Genomic DNA, 26718 nt, shown 5'->3' with positions numbered 1-26718 from the left:
TACACAACAGACACAATTAGTCAGTCATTGATGGGAGACATTAAGACAATCTACAAAAAGACCACATAAAGGGAGAGAGAACAAACAGGAAAAGACAAAGAGGCACCTCACAGAACCACAAGTCGCTATCTATATCCTAGAGCACTCGCACACGGGAAAAAAGCAACACTTTTCTGAAAAAAGGTTAGTTCCATCTTAATTTTTTTTTTGTCATGAGACTAGTATTTGTTTAGCTACAGAGTTAACAGTTTTCTTTTGAAAAAAAGAGGAGGAGGAAGAGGAGAAACAGGAGGAAGAGGGGAAGGAAGAAATAAAAGAACTTGGGGTATACCCATTCACTCTAAATTTGCTTTACTCGTTTTCAAATGATTTTGTGGTTAGAATAATTTGCAACCTGACACAGTCTCTGTCTGGTGACTCTTATAATCTAAACCACCTTAGCTGACAATCTGCTGACTGCATAAATATTTTTTTCATTATTGAAACGTCTCATCTTCTGTATGACTCAGTATTTCCACACTTGAAGACCCCATCAATCTATACAATGTCAGCACGGCAAGTCATGAATAGTGTTGGAATCATCAAGTGGCTTGAGTGTCTTTTTTTCCCTCTTACATAAAGGCAATCCCTAGTTTGCTTTGCAAACACATATGACTCCTTCAAAATCATGTTAGCCTTTTTCTGCGGACAACTATTGCATTACTTACCATAGCTCTACATCCCAACCAGAATAACAGAGGGCATTCTCTCCTTATAACTTCATTTCTTCATGGTTTTTGTTCCCAAGTCTTTGCATTACTCTAATGCAAACCTTACAAAAATCAAATCGTCTATGGCCTAGAATGTATTAAATATCTAATCTGGTCCTTGTGGTTTAGCTGCTTCTTAGTGATGGTACATTCTATCAAACCTTTGCTTTAATTACCAGGTATTTCAAAAATATCCATAAAATTCAACAATAGGCTTAAGCAAAACACAAGAAAATGAACAACCACAAACAAAACACCCTACTACTAATAAGTTGCAACAGAGAAATGGCTGGGATTTTTCTTATTAGACAACTGATGAGGATAGGTCAGGATATGTTAAGAGTCAGCTGGTACATTTAGTTTTCTCAGCAAGAGTCAAAGAGGACAAAATCATTGACTTACTCTCCGTATGTGGTCTACATACCTTTGAGGTTTCTCCTGCTTTTCTTACCAGAACACAAAATCTACCCTGCTAATATGCTCCTATTCGGGCTTGTTCTGCCTCTCACTTTCCTAATTCAAACGTATGGGAAGTTGGTTCATCACATATACTGAAATCTCCCCACTGGCTGTCTGAAATCACCCATGTTTATCTTCTTGATATCAGTAACTCGGTTTTAATTTTATTGTTTAGTCTGTGAGATTTTTAGTAGAAGAGAAAATAAACATCATAAAAATGTCAGTGAACATTTTCTTACGGCTGAATATGACAGACACTATGTAAAGTACTTTTCAGGAAATATTTCATTTACTGCTCCCAACCATGCTACAATAATATTTATTTTACAAATGAGAAAATTGAGACTGTGAAAAATTATGAAACGATTAAGTGGTAGAGCTAGGATTGAAAACAAGGTGGTCTGACGTCTGAGTCAAAGGTCTCAAGCACACTGTGTATGGTGGCCCCCATACAGACTAGATTTGCCGGAGACTGGGTCACTAACCTCTCCTACCACAATTCTCCAAGTCAAAATCCTTTCATTAAATCAATTTGAGGAAAAAATAATATATCTTTTATGTTCCTTTTCACACTGTTTAGAAATCACCTGACAACAGAAACAATATCAGAGGTAACAAAAGAGTTCTTTTAGTAACCTTATTAAACTATAAATCTGTAATGTTTGTTCTAAGATGCAGTAATTGATTACACAGTAGTTTATTATACTTCAGATGAAGACTACTTCAACTGTGTAATAAGATATCCCAGGGGCGTCTGGGTGGCTCAGTCATTAAGTGTCTGCCTTTGGCTCAGGGTTCTGGGATCGAGCCCCGCATCAAGCCCTGCATTGGGCTCCCTGCTCAGCAGAAAGCCTGCTTCTCCCTCTCCCACTCCCCTTGCTGGTGTTCCCTCTCTTACTGTGTCTCTCTCTGTCCAATAAATAAATAAAATCTTTAAAAAAAAAAGATATTCCACATTGATTGATATTATTTTTTATATACAACCCTCCTCACTGCCACAAAAACAAACCTTCCCTAGTGTGAACACTGAAGGCACAGGGTGGCCATTTGGATCATGAGGTGGTTTTCAGAAATGGGACCAGAGAACAAAGACATAAGACTGTTGGTTTCAGAGTTTGAGAGTCTGGGATTTAGTTAGGAGAAAAGGTTGAACAGAAATGCAAGCCCACAGACCCAGTTCCTCAATTCAGTTCCAATACCACTAACACCTGACGACCAAAAGAAAAAGAAAAAAAAAAATCCAGACTTAAGAAGAGACCAAAGTAAGTATGAACACAGAAAAGAAGTGATTAATTAGAAGCAAGAGAGAAGTCATGGTCAAGGAAGGAAGATTTATGTAAGAGAATTGCCTTTTAAAATTTGAAGTATTTGTTTCTGTAACAAGGCATTATTAACTCATTTTCTCACTTTCTAGTTGAAATTTTTGGGAGGCAACAGCTTCAGAGGTTCACCTCTTTTTTTTTTTTCAAATATTTATTTATTTGAGTGGGGGAGGGGCAGAGGGAGAAAGAAACTCAAGCAGACTCTGCACACAGTGTGGGGCAGGGCTCCATCCCACAACCCTGAGATCAGGACCTGAACCCAAACCACGAGTTAGACGCTCAACCAACTGCATCACCTAGGCGCCCCAGAAGATCACCTCTTACACAAGGCTCTGGAAATAAGGAAGGAGAAATGGCAACAGGGTGTGTCTAAGGATGAAAGATCTGGACACTTCCCACTCTCTTTCCCTCCATTCCTAGGTGGTCTTGTCAAAGATCCTAAAGTTTCCATGGGACCCCCAAAAAAGATAAGAGTGAGCTCAGAGGAAATGTTAGTGGGCCTGCTAGTATGTCCGATGGCTATGATGTGGGTACCGCACAGCAGAAGAAATGGCATCAGCCGCCCCAACTGAGAACGCTGGAGGGATCACGATCCCTAGAAGCCGAACCCGACTTAAATGGGTCATCACTTGGGGGAGCACTGTACAGAGAATGCACTGAGAAACAGAGTTGGGGGGGAGGGAACAGGTTTGGAATCAAAGGCCAGGATAGAAAGGAAATGACAAAATCATGAAGCAATCAGCAAACTCTTAATTGACATTTTTTGTGATACAGTGATTCTAGGAATACAGAGGTAAACCCAGGGAGAGGGTGAGGATGGAATCTGAGAAGATGTCTGAACTCTGAATTGGACCTTGTACTAAACTGAGAGCAATGGAGATATTAAGTTGGACTAAGAAAACTCAGAACTAATGAGGTTAAGTTTTCTGCTATTGAGTAGAAATAAACAATAATTTAGGTTACTGAAAAACTACACTCTGGCACATCTGAGTTTTAGGGAATGTTTGACTGTCAGCATCATATCCATTAGGAGAGCATGTCCTACTTCTAAGTCAGCAATAATCACTTGACAACACCAGTGACTATAGCTCTTAAGTAAGTTGAACATGCTTCCAATTAATTTTATTGCTATAGATAAAAGAGGTAATGTGGTAACCACACACTAGGAGCCTGCTGATAAAAAAAAAAGAAAACATAAGAACGTAAAACCTGGAAGTGTGGGTAGGAGAATATTTTATGACCTAAAAGTCAAGAAATACTTAGATGCATAAATATAAATTTTTCATTTCATAGATACTAAGAGTCTAGAAACTCTTTAGGATCAAAATGCTTGCCATTAGATTAAAAGAAGCTGGTAGCTTATTCCTACATTAAAAAAAAAAAGAATCCCCTGCTTTACCCATGCTTTAATAAAAATAAGTCATGTTTATTACAAATTTAAGTATATATAACATTGTGTTGGCTACTATATCAAAATATCCAACCTTTACCAACAATTTGGCATCTAACACTGAAACATTGACAAATGATCACAAACTGATGCAAGAGACAGTTGTATTATCTTCTCCTACTTTATAAAATTATCATTGGTAATGATCATACAACTGCATTTGTTTGTCTGAGCCCCAGGGCAATCAGTTTAAATGCTAGCTAAGAATTTCTAAATAAGATCTACGTGAGGATAGCACCTTAACACTAAGTAGGAGAAACAAGAAGTGGGGGGGGGAAATAAGAGTGACAGCTACCCAATTCAGGAACTATGATTTCATTTCAGGTAAATGTTTAAAAAACGTTTAACCACCATGGACACCTCCCCTTTTTTTTTTTTTTAAAGAACATCTCTTTTTCAAATTTCAAAACATCATAGATTTCTTGCTTAATATTAAGTTACAGGGGATTTAGAAAGTGTAAGTTCTACATAACATCCCTTGTCACCACAGAACTCACTGAGTATACTTTAGATGTACATACGTACCCACACCACTATTCATACTATGCTATAACACGCTTATTTCACCAGCAATATTATCTTGGAAAAACTTTTATTCCATGTCAGTACATGTAGACAAGCCCTTCTGGAGGGATGTAGAATATTCATTCTACTCTGCAGTGTCAATAACCCACTTCTCTATAGATGTACATCATTTGGATACACACACATGTGTACAAATATACTTGTTACTTATGTGAAAATTTGATCGATAAGACAAAGTCCTGAAAATATATTTTTATAATTGCTGAAACTCAGCATACATGTAAACTTATATTTGCATATTTCGTTGTGAGTGCTAAATGTTTCAGCAAGTTTGTACCAATATTCATGTTATTTTTTACTAATCATTATAGATTAAAAGTATCTATTTCGATTTGCATTTCTTTTCACATTAGTGAAGGTAAACATTCTGTGATTAAGGCATTTCTTCCTTTGTGTTTTATCTTTGGCCAATTTCCTCTGCATTTAAGAAAGCAATTTCCTCATTTATTTCTAAGTGCTTTTTGTATAGTGGGTACATAAGTATTATTTTTCTCATATTTTACAAATATTTTAGCCAGTTCGATGACCATTAAGCATCTTCATAGTTAGTACTTCTATGTTGGACAATAATTCTTTTTAAAGTCATCACAAACAAAATGTACTCTTGAACCAGACCAAAGATTAAATTTATCATGACACTTGCATTACAATGACCTTCTTATCATTACAACTCTTGCGCACTGAAACAATGGTGAGCGGTACTTAACTATGGCAGTGAAATAATTTGTTAGCAGAGGGATGTCTTACTGTGTATAAAGATGTTTTCTCGAGGCACATTTAGAATTGACTTAAAATTTTCCAGGTAGTAGTACTGTCAGAAACAATGAGGTGAAAACCGTCTAAACTTGCCAAAATATCTTTAAGTTCAGATTCAGAAGACAAGTAGAAATGGAAAACCCGTTGCACCTCGTAGACCATAATTTACTACGTTGTTGTCAGAAGCACAGCACCTGCACACCTGAGGCAAGCACTGCAGGTGGCAAGCGGGTTGGTGCCCAGGTGTTCCCCGCTGCTCCTGTTTCCCAGCCCCAGACAGCAAACTCCTGGCAGCCTGCCTGCCCTCTCACCACCTTCCTCCCTCCGAAACCACAAACTCCCCTGTGCACACAATTGCCAGCCTTTGCCTTTGGCGACGTCCACTTCCTCATACTTGTACAGGTTAAAATGGCCAGCTAGCAGGGAAACTGGCAAGTACTCCAACCCTCAGGATATGGAGTTACAAATCTGAAGCAGTCATTTTAAAATTGACCTCATGGACAAATATAAAATATAAATTATAGCATTGGGTAGTTTTGGGTACAGTGGCAATTTACTGTGATCAAGATCTGAGTATCAATTCGATAACCTCTTAGGTGAGAGAAACTGGGGACCAGGAGGTAGGATATGTAATATAGACACTGTTCACCAATTCCAAGACCAGATATATACAACAAAACAAAATAAAACTTTGAAGACAGAGACAAAGAATAAAGGAAAGGGGGAGTGGGGAAGAGTGAAATGGAATACCCTTTGTAATTTCTTCTACAGACTTTCACCCAGAACTAGAGAGGAGCAAGACCAAAAAATGCTTGGATCACTTATTGTAACTAAAACCACAAGTTAGAATACTCTCAAGAGATTCTAACTATGCAGACATCTGTTGGATAACAAATGCCGCCAAACATGCATCTTTAAAGAGGTTTCTAGGTTATGCAGTGACAGCTTTACGATCCAGAAAATAGATAATCCAACCAGAGCAAGAGCTAATCTGGATTCACTGCTTACCCATAAAAACATAATTAGGGACACAACACCAACACAGGAAACACCATACCTAGGAGAATGAGTTATTTGAAGACTCCAAATTTTTAAAGAATTACTTCAGAACTGCAGAGATACAAATGTATTTTTCTCCCCATTTAAGTAACCAATCTCTCCATTAAAGCAAAACATATTGGAAAATATTCGGTAAGAATGAGGTACGTTGCGTATCCATCAGTTCTACATTGACATCAGTAATGTCTCATCTTACTTACATGTGATATAAACACAAGCTTGTTCTGACATTTTCCAGAAGAGACTGTTCAATCCAAGCAAACATATACAGGGCTTCAAAGATTCTGAAGATACCGAGCATCACCTGATACTGCCCAAGCGAAGCGACCGTGAAAATAAGCATTGTAACACATGCTTACGGCTGACAAAAATTACGAAGGTAAGTACATAGTATATCAGGCTGTATCCAAACAAAGACTGGCATATTTTGCCTCGAGCAGTCTCTCCCAAGACTTTTTTTGGTCATCTTTTTCCAAGGAATTCACAACATGTTGGCCACAGACAACTGTTTGTGAAACCTTATATTGTTGATGAATACAACAATAAGAGAAGAGTTAGACAGCCTGGAAGGGAATAAAACGCATCTGTAAGTTCCGCAGGCCGTACAGAATTTCTGTACAGGATCTTTGAAGCCTATCTGAAAACTGATGTGAATCTGTCTGGGGACAGGTTCTGAAACAGATTTCTTCATTCGAGCTGTTTCGTTTACATGTACCCCTATATGTGATATGAAAGAAGCAAAGCATTACTAAAAGATAATTGGTGAATACAAAACACACTGACTCTGAAACAGGACTTTTAATGCTTTGAAGGGTTCTCCATTCAGAGTCACACTAGAATATCCTGGGAGTTTTTTTTTTCAACCTCTAGACCTCTCCCCTCAGATGAGCACATACGTTTCTCTCGGGAAGCCATGGTGTAGTTTGAAAAAGTACCCAACTCCCAACCGTAACTAGTTGATGAGGTCTCCGTTAAGAAAACAGTCAAAAGATGATGGCATTGCCTAGTTTTGCTTGCAGTTCTTAGGAAAATATTTCAGAAAGCAAGAGATCCTACCCAATGTATATAGCAATAGATATAAACTTGTTTACAAAATTAAGACTGCTATGGAAAAATGAATCAGTTTTTAGTTCACAACTTTTAAAGGTTAGCATGTATTAACGGAGTTTGGAGAGTCTAATTATATATAGTCTAACCACCTCATTCTGCACACAAAATTTCCTTTTGATCTATATGAGTGATGAGGACAATTATCTCAACAGTACTTAAATCCAAGGGGATTAGGATCAATTTTTTAATACCCTCTCATTCTACAAGGCAGAGTGTTATAAACAGGAAAACAAAAAACAAAACTTGTTTAAAAATGTCTTGAAGATGGACATCCTGATACTCTTTCAAATCCTTTTCTTCTTGATTCTTTATTATATCTCTCCCATTGTCTGCCCAACCAATTCAAAAGCACCCAGTTGGCCAATGCCAGCAAATAGCAGTATTAGGAAATTTAGCTCTAGTAAATATCGAAACAACTTCTTCTTCTTCTTCTTCTTCTTCTTCTTCTTCTTCTTCTTCTTCTTCTTCTTCTTCTTCTTTTTTTTTTTTTTATTTTATTTATTTGAGAGAGAGAGAGTGCAGGGGGAAGGGGCATAGGGAGAGTGAGACTGAAACCCAAGCAGACCCCACACTGCGTGGAGCCCAATGCAAGGCTCGATCACATGACCCCGAGATCAGACCTGAGCCAAAATCAAGGGTCGGATGCTCAACGGAGTGTGCCACCCAGATGCCCCATATCACAGCTATTCCTCAAGAACAGAAGCAAATTAAGGTAGATAGAGTCAAGGAGTGACAGAGGCATTCAAGGCTTGCATCTCAATTATTCATGATGTCTCACATCTCCAGTGTGAATTTCTTTTTCTGTTTGAAATGCAATGTATTGAATAAGGAGAGCTTTAGTTCCCCCTGCATGTGCACCATCTAGGAAACACAACCACGTGCAGTAGTTCACTGGAATCTCCCAGTTACGACAGAGTAGGAAGTATCATCTCTATTCTGCACCTAAGGAAGAGGAGGAACCCACAGGTTATGAGACTTGCTCAACATCATACAGCTAAGTGGTGACGTGAGTCTTGTAATTTATTTTTTAGTCCTCTGCTTTTCCTATACACATCTCTAGACACACATTTCTACATGTCTACAAAGATTAAAGTTCTCTGTACTGACCACCATTTTTATGCACCCCTAAGTGATTGGGGGAGGGGTTAGCAAATTATTAATAAGATCTCTCATCTCTTCTTGCCTCGTTCTCTTTTACACACACACACGCACACACACCATTATTTGTATTATTTTGCAAATGTTCCTGAAACATTTGGAATCCTCTCAGAAGGCTCCTGCACTTGCTCTGTAAAGTAGGAGGGGGATGGATGAGACAAAATCTCCATGCTTTGGGCATTGTGACATTATGGCACCATTTAGTGGAGCAAGGCCCAGAAGACAGCATGGGCAAGATCTACATGGCTCTGGGACAGCAGGGGAAATTCATTAAGGCTCTACAGAATCCAGCCATGGATACTTGAAACTGACAGCAGTGCTCTGGAATGTATTTCTCCCTCTGATTCACCATCCAGTTACTTTTCATGCATATCTCACTCTCTGGCTGGGATCTCCTGGCATTTTGCATGCATCTCAAAGCTGGTTTCCATTACCCTTCTGGTCACGAAACTGTCATTCTGGACATGTGCCCTATACAACTAACACCATTCAGGAGTGTGTAAATATTTTAACATACCTTTGATGGTTTTTTTTTTTTCTCTCTCAGTGGAAAATAGGATTATGACATAAGCCAAAGAAAAAGAAAAAGGTTTGTCGAAAATGTTAAGCAATTAGTTGTTAATTACTGAGTCTTTATCGTTACCAAATCATAATAAACCCTAAAAAAGTCCAGAGAAAATATAGTTCAAAAAACATCCTAACATATACATTTTTTAAAATCTGCAACTATTGCTTTGTGACATCTTAACTAATTTAAATGATGTCCTTCAGGTAAGTATACAGAAATCTATAAATTTTTATTGAATAGCATAATTGCCACTGAAAAATCACATAGTCCCAGGGCCGGCTTTTCTATAATATGGCATTTACTATGTCCTCCTGCTAAAATCAAATGATTAGAAGTAAGCTTCTGTGCCTATAAACATGATTACAGCAAATTTCCTAATTTCCTCATCACTTACAAAAATTACTAACAATGGCAGAAAAGGCTTCAATAAATCCCTAACCCCATAGCCTTCAGAATTCAGACAACAAATATACGTGCTCCAAGAGAAGATGTGAAGAGGAAAGGAAGGAAACTGCTTTTAGTTGAGTACCTACCATCTATGTTACTTTGATGCCCTCTCTTCTCTAGATAAAAACTACCTTAGTGCTTTAATATTTTATATAAATCATACTATCCTGTCAATTATTACTGTAGCTTTCTGATGATTTCTGTCCAAACTTACCACATTTCTTGCTCATTGTAAAGCCTGGAACTGGAGAATTATGATATCAAGCAAATATCCAAGTGCACCGGGTTGGTAACTACTGGTTTCCTACAGTCTTTTTTTGTAAACATAACATGTTTAGAGAGAGAAATGATTTCCAAGAAGCCAATGGATATAAAGCTCCATGATTTGAATCCATTTGATATCCTCCAGGAAATTAAAAAATTAGTAACATTTTGCAAGGGGATGTTAAAATAGTTTAGCAAGGTTATTTTTGAGAACTTTCATGCAATCACAATCTTTGCTGCCCAGGCCTGTCAGCGCCAGACCACCTACAAGAAAGCGCAGGTCTTGAGATGTGATCTAGAGAGATGGCAAAGTTACAGGTTGAATGGAAAAGCAAGTGGGAACTTGATGTCCACCTCTCTTTCATGAAGAGAAACTGCCTCTCTATCTGCTGCTCTGGTTCGCTAGCTACTTTCCGTCCTGCTTTCTATTTCCTGTATTTGATAAAACAAAGATGAGGATGTTTCTCCTCATGGATTGCAGTGTAAAGCACCCACGTAGTGTTGAGCAAGACTGACCACCATGGTCTTAACAACTGAAGTCGTTTGATTAGCCTATTTCAAAGGGAACACTGTATAACAATTTTGAGCAATAACAGCTTACATTGCTTTAAAATGCAATGTTTGCCTTTTCTGAATGAGGTCCCTTTCACAAAATATTCAGATTAGATGATTTGAATTAAATGCACTTTGTAAAATGTAGTACACAGGCCTTACACCTTAAAAAATTTCAAAAAAACTTGTATTAAGTTGATTCTTTCATAATATTATCAGACACTAAGTGTCTGTGGAGAGAAAAAAAAAATAGGTAAAAAAGACATTTGGTTACTCCTAACTTCCCCATTGGTGCCCAGTGCTCCTTATCCATTATCAAAATTTAAGTTCTCAAAGAATGTTTTACAGGCTTCTTAACAGAGTAATTCTTTCACTGGTTAATCAAGGCCATTACTATGAAAATCTCTTCAGAAATAATTCCGTTTATGCCTTAACATCTGAGGGAATACTAGAAATATAGCTTCTTTTTTTTTTTTAAAGATTTTATTTATTTATTCGACAGAGATAGAGACAGCCAGCAAGAGAGGGAACACAAGCAGGGGGAGTGGGAGAGGAAGAAGCAGGCTCATTGCGAAGGAGCCTGATGTGGGGCTCGATCCCATAACGCCGGGATCACGCCCTGAGCTGAAGGCAGACGCTCAACCACTGTGCCACCCAGGCGCCCCTAGAAATATAGCTTCTTGTACCTATGGAAAATTTCACAGCCTGTAGCCAGCAAGTTATTTTAAGATCTAGTAGCTATTGTAGCTTTGTTTTTCTGTCTAACAAGGGTCAATGTCCTATCCTGTAATACATAATCTTGATTTTACTCCATAACTGAAGATATGCTCATTAGTGAGAGATAAACCAGATACTGTTTAATATCTGGCTATAATCATAGTTTGGGGCAGAATCATATAATGATTTCCTTATCAAATCTATCACTTATGCAAACGTATGGCTAATGCTTATTTGAAAAATTTTTTAAGAAGCCAGAAGATGCACCAACATATATCAATCCCTTTTAGATCCAGATTTCCCAAACCTGTGTTATAGTAGAGAATGTTGTTTTGTTTTGTTTTCTAATATCAGGCTACTTAAATGTATTTTAGCAAAAAGAAACCGTTTATGTATATTTTATATTGAGCTATTATGGCATTCCTCAGAGTAAAAAAATAGATAAATAAATATGTAACAAAATTGTAGCTAAAATAACATGAGGAATCCTAAGAAAAATAAATCTGTGGTTCGGCTGATGAAAACAATCTCAAGCCATGAGCAGCTTGTGTTTATAGAGAAGAAGTCATACCACAAAGCATGACCCTTTTCCTTTTGGTAAATTTAAATATAGTGGATGAAGGGGAACTTATAAATAAAATCAACTTTGTATTTCAGTAAAAAGGCCTCATGAACAAATCTTTACTTGCAAAATTAATTCAAACTGGTTGAGATGAATTACATTGTATATTTTACATTAAGTAAATTCTTGGCAATAACAGGAAATAAGAATGACAGCATTTCAGTGAAATGAATTGTATGGTTATGGCCACTGAAAGGTGAATACTAGAACAGAATTTACTTAATATCATTGTAAAATATCTGAGCATGATAGAGATAGATCATATTTATATTCACATATCTAATAATAAGATAAAATCAGGAAATATAGAAGTATATAAAATAAAAAAGTAAAGTTCTCTTTCAACCCCATAATTTCACCGCTAGGTACATACCCAAAAGAATTGAGAACATCACTTCACAGAAAAACCAGTACATGAATGTTTATAACAGCATCATTTGTATTAGTCAAAAAGTAGGAACAAATCAATGTGAATGGAGAAGCAAAATGTGCTATATCTACACAATAGAACAGTATCTCCTTCTAAAAAGGAATGAAGTTCTGATACATGCTACATGGAAAAATCTAGAAAACACTGGCTAAGTAAAAGAAACCAGATATAAAATGCCACATACTGTATGACTAAATTCATATGAAATGCCCAAAGTAGAAAAATCCATGGAGGCAGAAAGTTGATTAGAGGTTTCCAGGGCAAAGGAGGAAGAAGGAATATATATCAGGGATATATTTTATATCCCTAAGATATAGGGATTTCTTGTTGAAGTGATGGAAATGTTCTGGAATTAGATAGCAGGGACAGTTGCACATGAACATACTAAAACCACTGAATGGTATGCTTTAAAATGGTAAAGCATATGATATGTAAAATATAATTCAATAATATATACATACGTGTGTGTGTGTGTATATACACAGGCATATATATATATATTTATATATATATATATGCATTTGAAGATATATATATATATATAGATATATATATATAGATATATATGCATTTAAAGATTTATTTGAGAGAGAGAGAAAGAGCACGGTGGGCAGGGGCAGAGGGAGAGGGAGAGAATCCCAAGCAGACTCCATGCCCAGAGCAGAGCCCAACACGGGGCTCGATCCCAAGACCCTGAGATTGTGACCTAAGCCAAAATCAAAAGTCAGAGGCTTAACTCACTGAGCCACCCAGGTACCCCTCAATAATATATTTTTTAAAGATTTAATTTAACTAATCTCTACATTCAACATGGGGCTCAAACTCACAGCCCCAAGATCAAGAGTCATGTGCTCCACCGACTGAGCCAGCCAGGCGCTCCACCAATAATGTATTTTTTAAATCTACAAAAAGTAGGGGTCTGATCACCTTCCCTGAGCGCTAAAATTTACAGAGTAGCTATTACCTGCAGAGCACATTTGTAAATGTTTTACTTCATTAATTCATTTAATCCTCAATACAACCCAATGAAGCATCTTTTAAAGGAATTTGAGGAACCAAAGTGGTTAAGTAATTTGCACAAAGTTCTATAGCTACTAAGTGATAGAGTGGGGCTTATAAAACCAGGCAGTCTGGCTTCAAAGCTCAGGCCACACACTAATTGCCAGGAGCAATGACCATTAAAAGTTGTGATATATGCCTCCAGATAATTTTTATTGAGGGAGTGCAGGCACACACATGCATGTGTGTGGGTGTAGACAGATAAGAATGATCCATATGGAACTATCCTAGAGGCCAGCAAACTATAGCCCACAGGCCAAATCAGACTCACTTCTGTTTATATATAGCCTATGAGCTAAGAGTAGAAGAATGGGATGTATATTTTTACAAGACTGAGAAAGAAGGGAATACAAAAAGAAGAGTAGCATTTCACGACACATGAAAAGCATTTCATGACAAATAAAATTCAAATTTCAGTGTTCATCAATGAGGTTTTATTGGGACACAGACATCTTCACTTATCTAAGTCCTGTCTGTGGCTGTAATCACTATGCTACAAAAGCAGAGTTGAGTAGTGGCAACAGAGATAGTGTGACCCCGCAAAGCACTGAATATTTCTATCAGGCCCTTTATAGAAAACTTTGTCACTAAGCATTATATCATATTGAACTTTCCAGATTTTCTTAATTTCTTTAAATGGCTGCAAAGTAAAAATGCACCTAAAACTATTAAACCTTTCCCTACTGATGAATATGTCATACATATCCTTTACCAAATCGCTCTCAAAATTGCTGGATTCATTTATTTGCCTCCTAATGGAACGTGAAAATGACCTACACTTTGGTGGCCTTGATACCTGCACATCGAGCAGTTCCAGACCTGTCTCGCCTGAATACAAGCTCTTCCCTCGACTGCTCAGTAGTCACCCAGTGTTGATGCTTAGTCCTGAGCTCAGCCACTGTTTGGGGCTACCTGGTCGACTCAACTTTGCGTAGCCTGTACAGAGGAACCCACCTCACATTCCTTTCAACTACCCTACCTTCTTGGCTTGGGCATATGACACGGAAACTTCTGTTCTTTTTAAGTAGCTAGAAAAGTGGAAGGGTAGCTCCTATTCTTTAGTTCCCCTGCAGTGGATACTGCGGTGGGCCATCAAGTCCCTCCCCATTCCGTGCTGAGACTTGGGAATTGCCTTCAGCAGAATAAAGTCACTTTGCCTAATGTAATGTCCCCTTTCCAGAGAAACACATCCAGTAACTGGTCAATGCAGATGTATAAAAGCCCATCTACCTTGACTTAAAGTAGGACAATTAAAAAGTACCACCCCAACTCCAGAGCTCCTTACAGAATCCACTAAGCCTCTGTTGAATGTAATCATAGTGAGACTTCTCTTGCCCAATTTTCTCATTGCACAAAGATGTTTCCCTGAGAACTCTACCCCATAAATTGTCTACAATCAAATCTGTATCTTAGGTTCTGTTTCCCAGGGAAACTGACCTAAAACACTCCGCTCTAAATCGTCCCAGAGAAAGAGAGATGTGATATTTGATAGGACTTCTGAGTTTAGGAAAAGAAAAGGAGTACATATAGCTCAGCCCCTCCCCCAGTCTCTCTTTTAGGCCAGCACCCACGCAGAGAGGCACACGCTCCTCCTGCTTCTGTCCTTTGCAGGGTAGGCACACCAGGTTCGTGCCTCAGACCATGCTTTTCAAGGCAAATCTCTTTTCACAGTAATGAGGCATTAAATTATGTGACAAGGAAGAGGTCTAAGGGAATCTTCTCTGAAGTCTGGATTTTTTCTAGGACTGAATCTCCCAGAATTTAAACTTAGGGGAAGATACTAGAAGTCCAATTGTGGGAGTAAACCAAACTTGAGTATCTCCAATTCAGCCTGATCAATGATTATGCCAATGATGTGATCTTTATCTGCTTTATTCCTTCTCCTTGTTTTCTCGGCTGGATCAAAACTATGGGACGGGGTGAATCTTGGTCATCATCCTAAACCACACTGACAAAGAGGAGCACTATGTATTTCCAATAGGTAAACCTGCATTCCTTATTATGAATAGTCCAATAGGCTTTAAAAGTCAAATTTATCTATATTTACAGGGAGATGGTACCCCAGCAACTTCTTAGATTTGGGGTAGGTTTTACTTCAAATCAAGCTTGGGCATTTTAGATTTAAGAAGCAGTTTTCAAATAGGAAAACCAAGCTTTGTTTCCTTATTGTTAATGTACCTACGTACATCCAGCTCAGATTTAGTTTAAGAATTAAAAACAGTAATATAAACAAAGTGCCTCTGGCAATACCTTATATGTAGGTACTCAGTAAATGTTAATTCACAGCTCAGTAAATCTTACGAACTACTTATGTTAGACCCAAATGGGTCCACGCTGTAGGTTTTTCAATAAGAACAAAAATCCTCTCTCCTCCACTTCCAAAAGGTAGGATGACTTTTCATCCCGAAGAGCCTATTTCAAGCCAAAATTCTGAACTATGAGTAAGTGAATAAAGCTCACACCCAAAATAAGGAGGAGTGCAAAATAGGTAGCAGCTGACAGAGAAATAGAAACAGAGAGCAACAGGCAATCAATGTCCCCTTTCCCCTTTATGTTATGGAATGCACAGTATATAGACCGAATGTCTGTGACCCTCTCAAAGTTCATATGCTAAATGCTAACCCCCAAGTGATGGTATAAGGAGCCAGGATGTGATTAGGGAAGTGATCAGGTCATGAAAGCAGAGCCTTCTTTAATGGGATTAGTGCCCTTATAAAAGAGAGCCCAGAGAATTCCCCTGTCTCTTCTACCAGTTGAGGACACACTGAGAAGACAGTGTCCATGAAGCAGGAAGTAGACCCTCACCAGACACTCAATGTGTTGGCACCTTGATCTTGGACTTTCCAGCCTCCAACACTGCGAGAACTAAATGTTTGTTGTTTAAGCCACCCAGTGTATGGTATCCTGTTATAGCAGCCTAGACTGACTAAGAAAGGAGAGAACATTTCCAATGTCTGCTAAGAGTGCTGTTAGCTCTGGCCACACAGATACCCCGGAAGTGAGATATGGAAGAGCCTCCAGAGACTGGCTGCCCATGATGGCAGTTACCAAACTGGGACTCTAATCCGATCCGGCCCCAGGCATCAAACAAAGTAAGAACTGCCTTCATTCTGTGTAGTATGTGGCAAAGAAAGGAATGGGTGGTGATTAGCCCCATCACATTCTCTTTTCATAGAGAGAATCAAGTACCCTGATAGTTTGTCTAGAAAAGCAGCTTAAACCCAGGGACTTAATAAGAAACTGAAACAGGTGACTTTAAGCAACAAGCAACACTGGAAAGCTCAGCGGAGAACCAATGAACAAAAATAAGAATGTCCTTTTTGTTAGGGTGAATGCAACTTTATGCTAAGCAACTCTGGGGAGTCCTCTGCTGTGAACCAGCATTCAGGTTAAAGACCTTGCACACTAAGAATAAAACTAAGGAAAACTAGAAAAACTAAGAAAAGAATGAGCTTCTTTAAACTTCTGGAAAGAAAGTCCTAATATATCACAAAGTACTCCAGGAAAAGAACCTGGGATTAGAGGTGGAGGTGGGTGACTTTGGAATGTAAACTCTGGGGATGTAATCAATGACTTGATTTGTATTTTAGCCCCTGATGCCTCTGATTTTTGTGAGCTCAAACCTACTAATACTATTAATATGAGTTGTCAGATCTAAAAACCAAGATCAAACATTTAACACCATGACCTTCAGAATTAGTGAATTCCAGAGAGGAGCTGAATGCTCTGGGAAGAAATATTTACCCTACCAATTTTATCGAAATCTGTTGAATATAAACTTTATAGTAGGCTTTTAAGTCTTATGCTATTTAAAACAGAGAGAGAGAGAGGGAGGAGGAGAAGGTAAAGGAAGGGAAGGGGAAGGGAGGGAAGACAAGGGAAATCCATTCCTTTAATATATGTTTCCTAATTCTTTTCAAAAGACCATGATTATATTCCATGGGTTATATTCCAGAAAGCAGTTTTATAAATCCTAGGTAAGACCTGACAAAAAGGAGATAAGGTATGATGACCCAAGCTTACTACTTCTGAATTGTCTACAGCATTATACATGGTATAGAGCACAGAGATTGAGGAGATTGAAAGAACGTGCTCAATTCTTTGTAAACATTAGGTAGTAGAGATTCCAGCTCAAAGGGACAGATGACTAGCTTAAGAAATGGGAGAAAAGTTCTGACACCTCCCTCAAGCTAGTCACCCAGTGTCTGCAGGAGTGCAGGAATTATTGCAAAGCAGTTAGTTCTATAAACATACCGTCCACGCTTAGTTTTACATAGACGAGAACGAACATTTCGAAGTATTTAAAAACATCCTCCACATTTTTATATTTATGTCTTTACTTTTCCTTCTTTTTATGGAAAGGAGGAAATTCCTCAGCTCACCTGTTTCAAACCCCACACTTGGCACTAAGTCCACGGTTCCATGAAAGGCTCCGGCCCACGCTGAGGTAGCAGTGGTGACTGTAGTCGGATCTGTCTTTGTGATGTCACACTGGGGAGCAGGAATCCTGGCTGCACGCACTGATGGCATCAGCAGGGGCCCGTAGGATGGATCCAGGGCAGAGCCAGCAGAAGGGTGGTGGTGGTGGTGATGATGGCGGTGGTGCATGTGGGCATGGGGGTGGTGGTGCCGCATGTACACATCATGCATGTGGCTGTAGGATGGGCTCACCTGAGATGCCAAAGGATAGTGCCAGGACTCAGACGCGGGAGGGGGAGGGGCCGGGCCAGTCTGATGCAGCCCATGTCCCGGCCAGGGGCTGGGGTCGGCTGCAGTAAAGGTGCCAGGGGGTGCAGTGACCTGGAAGTCAGGATGAACACCCCCCAAGCAGGGTGCAGATGGGGGCTGGTAAGAGCTGGTCCAAAAGGAAGTCGGGAAACTACTCCGCTGGCTTGAGAGAGCTGAGCTGTCTGAGAAGACAGAAAAATGATTTACATAAGATTCAGTTCTAGGATAGACTTGTCCTATATGTTACTCTACTTGTCCCATATTTTACAAGCAGGCTAATTAGTAGGCACTCTTTTCTCGTCACACAGAGGTAAACTGATACCAGTTAAGTCTCTGAGATCCCATACCAAGTCGAGGCACACGGTTCAAGGTGCTGAACGAGTGCACCCCACTCCTTGTTTGCTTAGTTTATGCAGTCACAGTCTAGGCTGAGGTCTGCCAAGTCTGGGATTGAAAAGCTTCATTTCCTGCTGGGTGGCTTTCTGCCATCGGGTCTGAGCAGAGGTCACAGGTACATACATCACAGGTAAAGAAAGCTTATGCCCTAGATGTGACTCAGGTAGGTTGGAAATGCTGATGTTTATCAAACTTCTTATAAACACAAATGCAATTTTCATTCAAACAATATTTTAATGCTGAAAGTAATAAATGGAAATACAATTACACTGAAGTATGCTCATTTCTCATCAAGAAGAGTGTAGCCCAAACTTATTTTTTCTGTAGAGGTCTAGGAGCCTCTGGACTGAGAATAATAGTTGTTGATATTTAGTAACAGTGACCAAATGCCCAATCCTAGTCCGGGGGCTTTTCATGGATGTTCCTACTGGATCCTCACACCAACTCTATGAGGTAGTTATTGTTATCACCCCCATTCTAGAGATATGGAAATTGAGGCAGGGAAGAAGCCCAAGATTTCACAGCTGGCAAGTAGGAGACGGGGCTCTGAAAGCAGGTAAGCCTGCCTCAGTGGCTGGCACTCTTCATAACTGTGCCACAAGAGGGCACAACTGCAACCATGACATGAACATCTAGAATTCTGTGAGGACTCTGTGGAGATCACGAGTGGGGGAGATTCAAGTAGGGCTAATAGGTGTGAGGAGGGATTAGGAGGAGGGGTAATATTTTTAAAAAATAGCATTTAGAGATAAATAAAGAGGGAAACCACCCCCCCAACTCTTGTCTTCAGTTAAATTTCTCCACTCAATCATCATATTTATAGATGACCTACTATGTGCCAAGCATAGGGAGGTCAGGGATGACCAAACAGATCACAATCTAGCAGGGGCCAGATAAATAAGTAAACATGTGCAGTGTGACCTGGTAGGAGCTCCCATAAGGGGAAGCACAGAGAGAGGGCACAGAAGCAGCCCAAGAACAAATAAATTACAAGGGTGGGTAGGGCTAGCCTTGTGAAGAGGTTGGGAAGAGTGGTTTAGGCAAATAAAACAGTATGTGAAAAGGCCAAAAATTACACACACATACACACACACATACACACACGCACACACACAAACTAGCATATGAGGAACAAAAAAGAATTACGTGGGCAGAAGGTGGCAAAAAATTAAGACTATAAATTCAGACTGGGTCCAAGAAAGACCAAGATAGGCCTTGCCAGCCATGTGATGAATGGTGGCACTGGGTGAGGAGGTGCCAGTGAGCTTTGAAGGGTTTTAATCTAGGGAATGACAAAGTCAGATCTGTGACAAGAAAGATCCACAACTCCAGCTATAGCCTGTTGTCTACTGTGAGGTATAAAAGAGCAAGCTCAGGCCTGGAAGTCGAGAGAGCTCAGGCAGAGAGCGAGCACCTACCAATTACCTTATCTGATCTCATGACCTCAAATGGATCTGTTGATCTCTCTGTGGCTCTGTCTCTTCCATATGAGGTATTTGAATTAAAATTCCAAATATTTTCTGGCTCTATATTTCTATCATTCTGTAAAGTGCCCTATGAAGTCTATCTCTAGGTGAAGATAAGGTTGCCCATGACTCATGCATATATAAGAAGATACTATTTTCATACAGGGTTCCACACAAAAGAATCTAGCTAGATCTTTCCACCGAGTGAAGACCCTAAGTACTCTGACATAAAAGTATTCAGAAGTCTGACATATTCATATTCTCACTTCATAAATTTCCAGGACGTAGTTTTCTTACCACAGAGGAAAGCTTCTGTCAATTGAACCAGCCACCCTATATGTAATTAGGATCTCACCGTGGTGTTCAAATGTTTCCTTTCTCCAGCTTTCCTGACGACTTTGGCACTAACACTGCAGACCCTTCCCTTCTCTCCCTGTCAGCCCTACACCAGGGCTACCATCATTCACCCCATTCATTCTGCAAAAAGACAGCTATTTGGTGTCTCACATTCAAGTCTGTCCTCCGCAGAATCTCCAAGGTTCTCAAACCCCTTGGGGAAATAAAAAAAAAAAAAAAAAATAATAATAATAATGATATTCTCCAAGAGGCAAAGGATGGAAGCGCACACTGTTCTTCAAGCCTCAAACAGTCCAGGCAAACTGCTAACTGAACGACTTTGCTTTGTCACCATCGAATCTATCAGAAAATAACACTTAGAGTCAAACTTACTGGCATTGGGGCCAATATGTTTTATTTCAGAACTGTCTCCCTTTGACATGTGAAAAGTGGCTGCTAATGACCTGTAAAGAAAGTTGTGTAAGCTGTGAGACGAAAATTCGATTTGCCTTAAATGGTGGCCATTTGTAGAATATTCTGTCACACCCACAATGATTTCTGTCAATGTTAAAATTAAAACCCACGCAAAAAGTTTACAGAGGCTCCTTATGTTATACAGTGCAGCTTTGCCACCCTGGATCTGCCACTTTGCTGTCACAGATTTAATCTTTGATACCAAACCCTTCATTCTGCTCATAACTTTCATCTCCTGATGGGGCCAGAATCCCGTTATGAAAACTGCTAAGCCCAACCCACAGGCGCATGCCAGAGACACCGAGTTCACCTTATTAAAATCCCCCATTAAAATGTCAAAACTACAGAGTCTATGTCATTTTCCTGGATGCTTTCCTTTTACTTCCTTTCATTTATATATACTGGGACCCAATTGTATTTTATAGATGCTTAGGCTTTTGGATATGCATGCACAAATGTGACTAATGAACAAATTCCTTACCCAAAATATTACCCTATTTATGAATTATTGTATTGTAATTAGTGAACACACTGTCAATGAAAGTGGAAATCTATTTTTAAAAATGTGCTCCATAAAGGCTGAACAAAGCTTTAAAATGCCTCAGGGAAAAATAAAATTAGAAGCAACTTAATATTTTCCCAGTCCGTATGTCTCCTGAGATTAATATAAAGTCTGCAGAGATCTATGCAGCCTTTTTCAAAGACAGTGTTGCGTTTTACAAGTAAATGAAACAATATTGAAGAGAAAATATGTTTATGGACCGTCTACACTTCAAAACCACTATCTGGTATCTTGGTTGTTAAAAAAAAATCTTAATACAAAGAAACAGATGATATACTTTGTTTCATGCCTGGGAATCAGTATGCTTATTTCATATGTATGTAAATTTTTTTCATTACATGACTCTTTGCTTACGAGTACTTAATCACAGCCACATTTGTGTAATGGAAAAGCATATGAAAAACTTGTGCACAAGCTATTTCCATGCAATATTACTTTTCAGGTTAGTGGAGGCAATTCAGAACTGTCAGATGTTAATACTCCATGGTGACTTTGGACTCAATGGTACTCAATATTTGGATGATGTCAGCCAACACTGACATTATGACACATACAAAAAACCTAAATACACTTTGGTTCAATTTGCATTTGGAAATAAAAAAAATTTTACACACACACACACACACACACCCTTATTTCTAAAAAAAACAAAATGACAAAATTGTTATGTTGCCTAATACAACCCATCCAAGGCATACCCAGTTTTCTTACTGTGTGAATTACACAGAAATACACCTTAAGGACACAGGAGAGTTTAACATGGAACATCAAGTTATTCTTTCAATTTCATAATAGATGGGGTACTTTTTATATTAGCTCTAAATATTTCTGGAAAAAAAAACCCTAAGGGCAAACAATTTAAGCCAGAGAAAATTCAACATTTAATTTCAAAAATTAAACATTTTACTACTTAATTCTGAAAAAATGAAAACTATATTAAAAGGGAAATGGTACAATAGAATGGTGTAAAACCTCTATCTTAAATCATCTTTAAAATCTCCAGGAAACACTCTTAGAATAATGATACAAAACATCAACATTAAAAGATAACATTTACCTTTCTATTAAGTGAAAAAAATATGACTCAACTCTTAACCCAAAGGGTCCTTACTGTAATTTAATTCCCATCCTCTTCTTCTGTTTCCCTTGAAAACAAATTGTTGGGTCAGAGGTAAAGGCTACGTTTCCCAGTGTTTTCTGTCACTCAGGAATTAGGCATTACCATTATGTCCAAAGTTTGTCCTCTAGTTACTTTGTTCTAGAGTTGCTCACAGTGGACACTGTGACTCAAATGGGAGTTTCAAGGAGGCAGGACGATGAGGTAGGTCAGGCCTCACTTTCCCTCATGTGTTTGTCCTAAACTTGCCGCAGCGATGACCTCCAGTGCCTCCTGGAGATGCAGCTCAGCTGTCTTTCCCAGTCTCGCCCAGCTCAGGAGACGATTGTCCTTCCCTTTCTCCTCTTTTACTGTCTCAGGTTAGTGCTCATTTTGAGAGGTCTTTGCAATGAAAATGAATTGCTCTAAGCAGACACTATATAAATAAATCAAGCAATAATTACTTATTTTGTAACAACAACAAAATATCAAGTTCACCACACAGCAAGGTTTTTCAGTTAGTGATATTTTCATTTTGTTAAAGCTCAACTGCTCCACTTTCCTACACCCACACACACACACACACACACACACACACACACACACTTTTCGTAGTAACACTTGGGCACTGAGATCAATGCATAGACCTATTGGAAGCCAATGTTTTTATTTAGGTGGGGTTAAGAGCGTAATCAGATTCATTCCGTTTTCTCAACTGAGAAGCCCCATTCAATCCTTGTAAGAATATATACTGGGATAAGAGGTAATTGATGTGATATTGTGCCAAATAAAGTACAAATATTTCCTATCAATTGTTTGCCTAAAAGCTACAAACACCTAAAGAGGACTTTCCTAACTCTGTCAAGACACACACTTAAAGTATGACCATTATTCCATTATTAGCTGACACTCTATCTTTGTCTAAAGATTTACTGTGGAAATATATTCTGCAATCAAACATAACTCAGTTTTAAATTCCTTTGTAGCACTGTAGCACTTGTGTAGCACTGTAAAAACTTCATGCCATAAATTAGACCCTTTAATTTAATACAGCTGGTTAGCAGCTCCTGCATAAAGTATCATCGCCATGGCCATCAACATTGTCAATAGCATTGAGTAGCTACTTTGTCCAAGACACTGTGTTTTTGCCAGAAATACAAGCTTCCCAAAAACAATGTTTCTGGATAAAAACCCAAGGTTGGTTTTCTATGTATCAATGAGTGGAAACTTACTTAAGGAAGAGAGAAAAGGCATCTATCTGATCATTTAACACCTTGCATAAAGCCCTGTGCCACAAATCATTCATACACATTATCAAAGAATCTTTACAATAACCCTGGGAAATATAGATCAATAAACACATATTATAGCTGAACTTGAGCTTGGACAGATTTAAGTAATTAATCCAAGATCATGTTGCAGTCAGATATAGTAAGGCCCATACTGGAACTTCAAAATGAACACAATCCAATGACTGCATTATCCAAACCTGTGTTACTTTGGCAATTAATACAAAATTACCAAGAACTCTCTTCACCAGACATTGGAATCCCAATTTACTATACTTCCCTTAAGGATATTATTTTCTAAACCTTTAATTATATTTTTGTAGATCTCCTTTCAATCACATCCAAGTTGTGTATATTTATCAAAAATCGACTAATTCACAACTAGAAACAACCATGGCAAAGTTTTATTACAAACGGAAAGTAAATAACACACTTGAAATCACAGAACTTCACAGAGAAAAGATCTGAACAGTCACTTAATTCAACCCCCTTATTTTATAAACAAGGAAACTATAACCAAAGATTTCACAGTTAATGCCCATAAATTCTATACTGAGAACTTTTTTGTTTTCTTATCTGGGATAAATGGTATGAATGTGAATCATCTAATTCAGTCATAATCATTTAATTCATATGTATTCTTGACTTTCCAGACAGAAATGCATTATCTTGAGTATTAGGGAAAATGATGCAAAAACTAGATACGATATATGTAGTCTTAGTCAGAGAGGGAGAGATGAAAATTGAAGAGCCTGCTGTGTTTGCCTGCACTGCACACCCTGACACACTAAACCAACAGAGCCCTAAAAATCCTAGTCTTTCCCTAGCACTCTGCTTTTCATTCCACTCAAGGCAGCATTCTTGCTTCTCATTGAACACTCTGAGCTCAGTCCTTCCACAGGGACTTTGTACTTGGTGTCCTCACTGCCTCAGATTAACTTCCCTTTAGATGTTCATATGATGAGGAACATCCTTATTTCCTTCAGGTCTGTGCCCACATGTAACAGACTCAGAGAGAGCATCTATCTTCACCCTAAGAAAAACAACACCTAGCATTTCATTATTTACTTATTATCTGTTTCTTCCATTGAAAAGTTTCATGAATGTAGAGGCTTAGACTCTCAAGTTCACGCATATATTCCCACTGCCTAGAACATAGTGGGACCTTAATATTTGCTGCTTATGTCAATGAATGAAACAGGAGGTAGATTTGAAGGCCAATTTTAAGATAATCCCAAGAAAATTGTAATAATAGTTACTGAAACATTACCATTATCCATCCTTTCTACTTGGACATTGGGCATCAGTCCAAAGACCTCTATTCAGTCACACAGATAACGGGAAAAACACTGGATTGTAGAGTTTTTGCATATACACACTTGAACCTCACTTGAAACTATCCTGGTTATAATGTTATAGATAATCACTCACATCTAACTGTAATTTTGGGCTCTTGTTTTTATATTCCAGATTAACTGATTACTAGGTTGTATACGCCACTATGCTAAAAAAAAAAAAAGAAAAGAAGAAGAAGAAGAAGAAGAAGAAGAAGAAGAAGAAGAAGAAGAAATAGAAGAAGAAGAAGAAGAAGAAGAAGAAGAAGAAGAAGAAGAAGAAGAAGAAGAAGAAGAAATAGAAGAAGAAGAAGAAGAAGAAGAAGAAGAAGAAGAAGAAGAAGAAGAAATAGAAGAAGAAGAAGAAGAAGAAGAAGAAGAAGAAGAAGAAGAAGACGACGACGGCGGCATTGTATTTAATACCCTCCTAGGACAGATTATCATGATATGATTTATTATTGATATATCAGACTCATTTATTAAAGCCAGCAAATTTACTGAAGTTTTCCTATTTTTCACCTTAAACACATATTAAAAGTATTTACCACATGCTATCAAATAGAATATTGGTCTATTCCACAAGCATCTTAGGCTTCTAAGGACTAAGTTCTCAGTTTTGTAGGAAATCCATGTTTACTAATCAAATAAGCAATTATGCTCCCCAATTCATTTCTATCAAGGTCTCCATCATTTGGGTTTGTATTCCACCTTCCTGTCTCTAGTCACTACTATCTTAGTGTTGTTCATATGTACTAAAAGGAAGAAAGAAAGAAGGAAGGAAGGCAGACAAGCCGGCAGTCAGGTCAGGCCTGGCAATTACATATAGCCATGACCTCTCCCACAACGAAGCAGAAGCATTCCTCTGATGCTGAGAGGGAATGACCATGTATTACCTCTTACCAGCCCTCTACCACAGGTGGCCTACCACAGGTGGCCAGCCTTTCCTCACCATAGGATCGCTTGGGTCACTGGTTAAGACGTGATTCCCAGAGCCTCCCCTTGGAGACTGATTTACCACGTCTGTGTTAGAGGCCTACAATCTTTGCTTTTAATGGCATTAGATTAATGATTTTCAACCTTGAGCCCGTATTGGAATCACTGGGAGGGCTGGTTAAAAGACAATTTGCTCTACCCTTGAGTTTCCGATTCAGTAGTTCTGGGGCGCAGCCCAAGAATTTGCATTTCTAACAAGCTCCCATGTGATGCCCATGTTCCTGGTACTGGAAACCACACTTTGAGAATAATTTTACTAGAGGCTTCTTATAACCAGGTGAGTTCAAAAGAAACATCCATAACACATTTCTCTGAAACTATCATTGAAATGATACATTATTTTCCCCTAACCTTGTAATTTGCCCAATTAAGATGTCACCCAGTGATTTTCTGTGAACTAGGAATCAGATTCAAACACACCTCTGTGACCTCTGTAGAGAAGGAAATAGAGAAGTGGGTGGCCAAACGACTGCTTTACTTTTACCAAGGTAAAAACAATAGTCTAAACCATGTAGACAGAGTCAACAATGTCTGGATTGTAAACGGCAAGAGCTCATACCACAACAAAGCAGGACAGAGAAAACTGTCAAGAGAACACAGAAGGCTTTCAAAGTTTGGACTCCTGGGTCAGACTCAGATTTCTGCTATGTCACCACGTAGCACCTAGTGGAATGAGCAAGAGCTAATTTTTAAAAGCTGATCCAGGCACGCCTATTATTTAGAGATCCAAATTGGGC

The 26718-nt window shown here is 38.6% G+C and overlaps 1 protein-coding gene and 1 long non-coding RNA gene across 6 annotated transcripts in view; one reads left to right on the top strand and one right to left on the bottom strand.

Moving 5' to 3' along the window:
• Positions 1–26718, bottom strand: part of VGLL3 (vestigial like family member 3) — a 55552-nt gene that overhangs the window by 14021 nt on the left and 14813 nt on the right. For 4 of the 5 annotated variants that reach the window (XM_045785416.2, XM_045785414.2, XM_045785413.2 and 1 more), the window contains exon 3: positions 17690–18217. In XM_045785416.2, the coding sequence (XP_045641372.1) occupies positions 17690–18217 (528 nt within the window). Of the gene's footprint in view, positions 1–6580; positions 8433–17689; positions 18218–26718 lie in introns of all 5 variants that reach the window. The other variant, XR_015724235.1, reaches the window with a different exon arrangement.
• LOC123784145 (uncharacterized) lies at positions 68–25178 on the top strand. The gene is made up of 3 exons (XR_006777404.2): positions 68–183; positions 6619–6759; positions 25125–25178. It is a non-coding gene; the product is annotated as an uncharacterized LOC123784145 (long non-coding RNA).

The sequence above is a fragment of the Ursus americanus genome, chromosome 4, assembly GCF_024610735.1.
Source record: "Ursus americanus isolate L20-20 chromosome 4, mUrsAme1.1.p, whole genome shotgun sequence".
Classification (NCBI taxonomy): Eukaryota; Metazoa; Chordata; class Mammalia; order Carnivora; family Ursidae; genus Ursus; species Ursus americanus.
The sequence above is the reverse complement of the archived record's forward strand: the minus strand, read 5'-3'. Positions and strand labels throughout refer to the sequence as shown.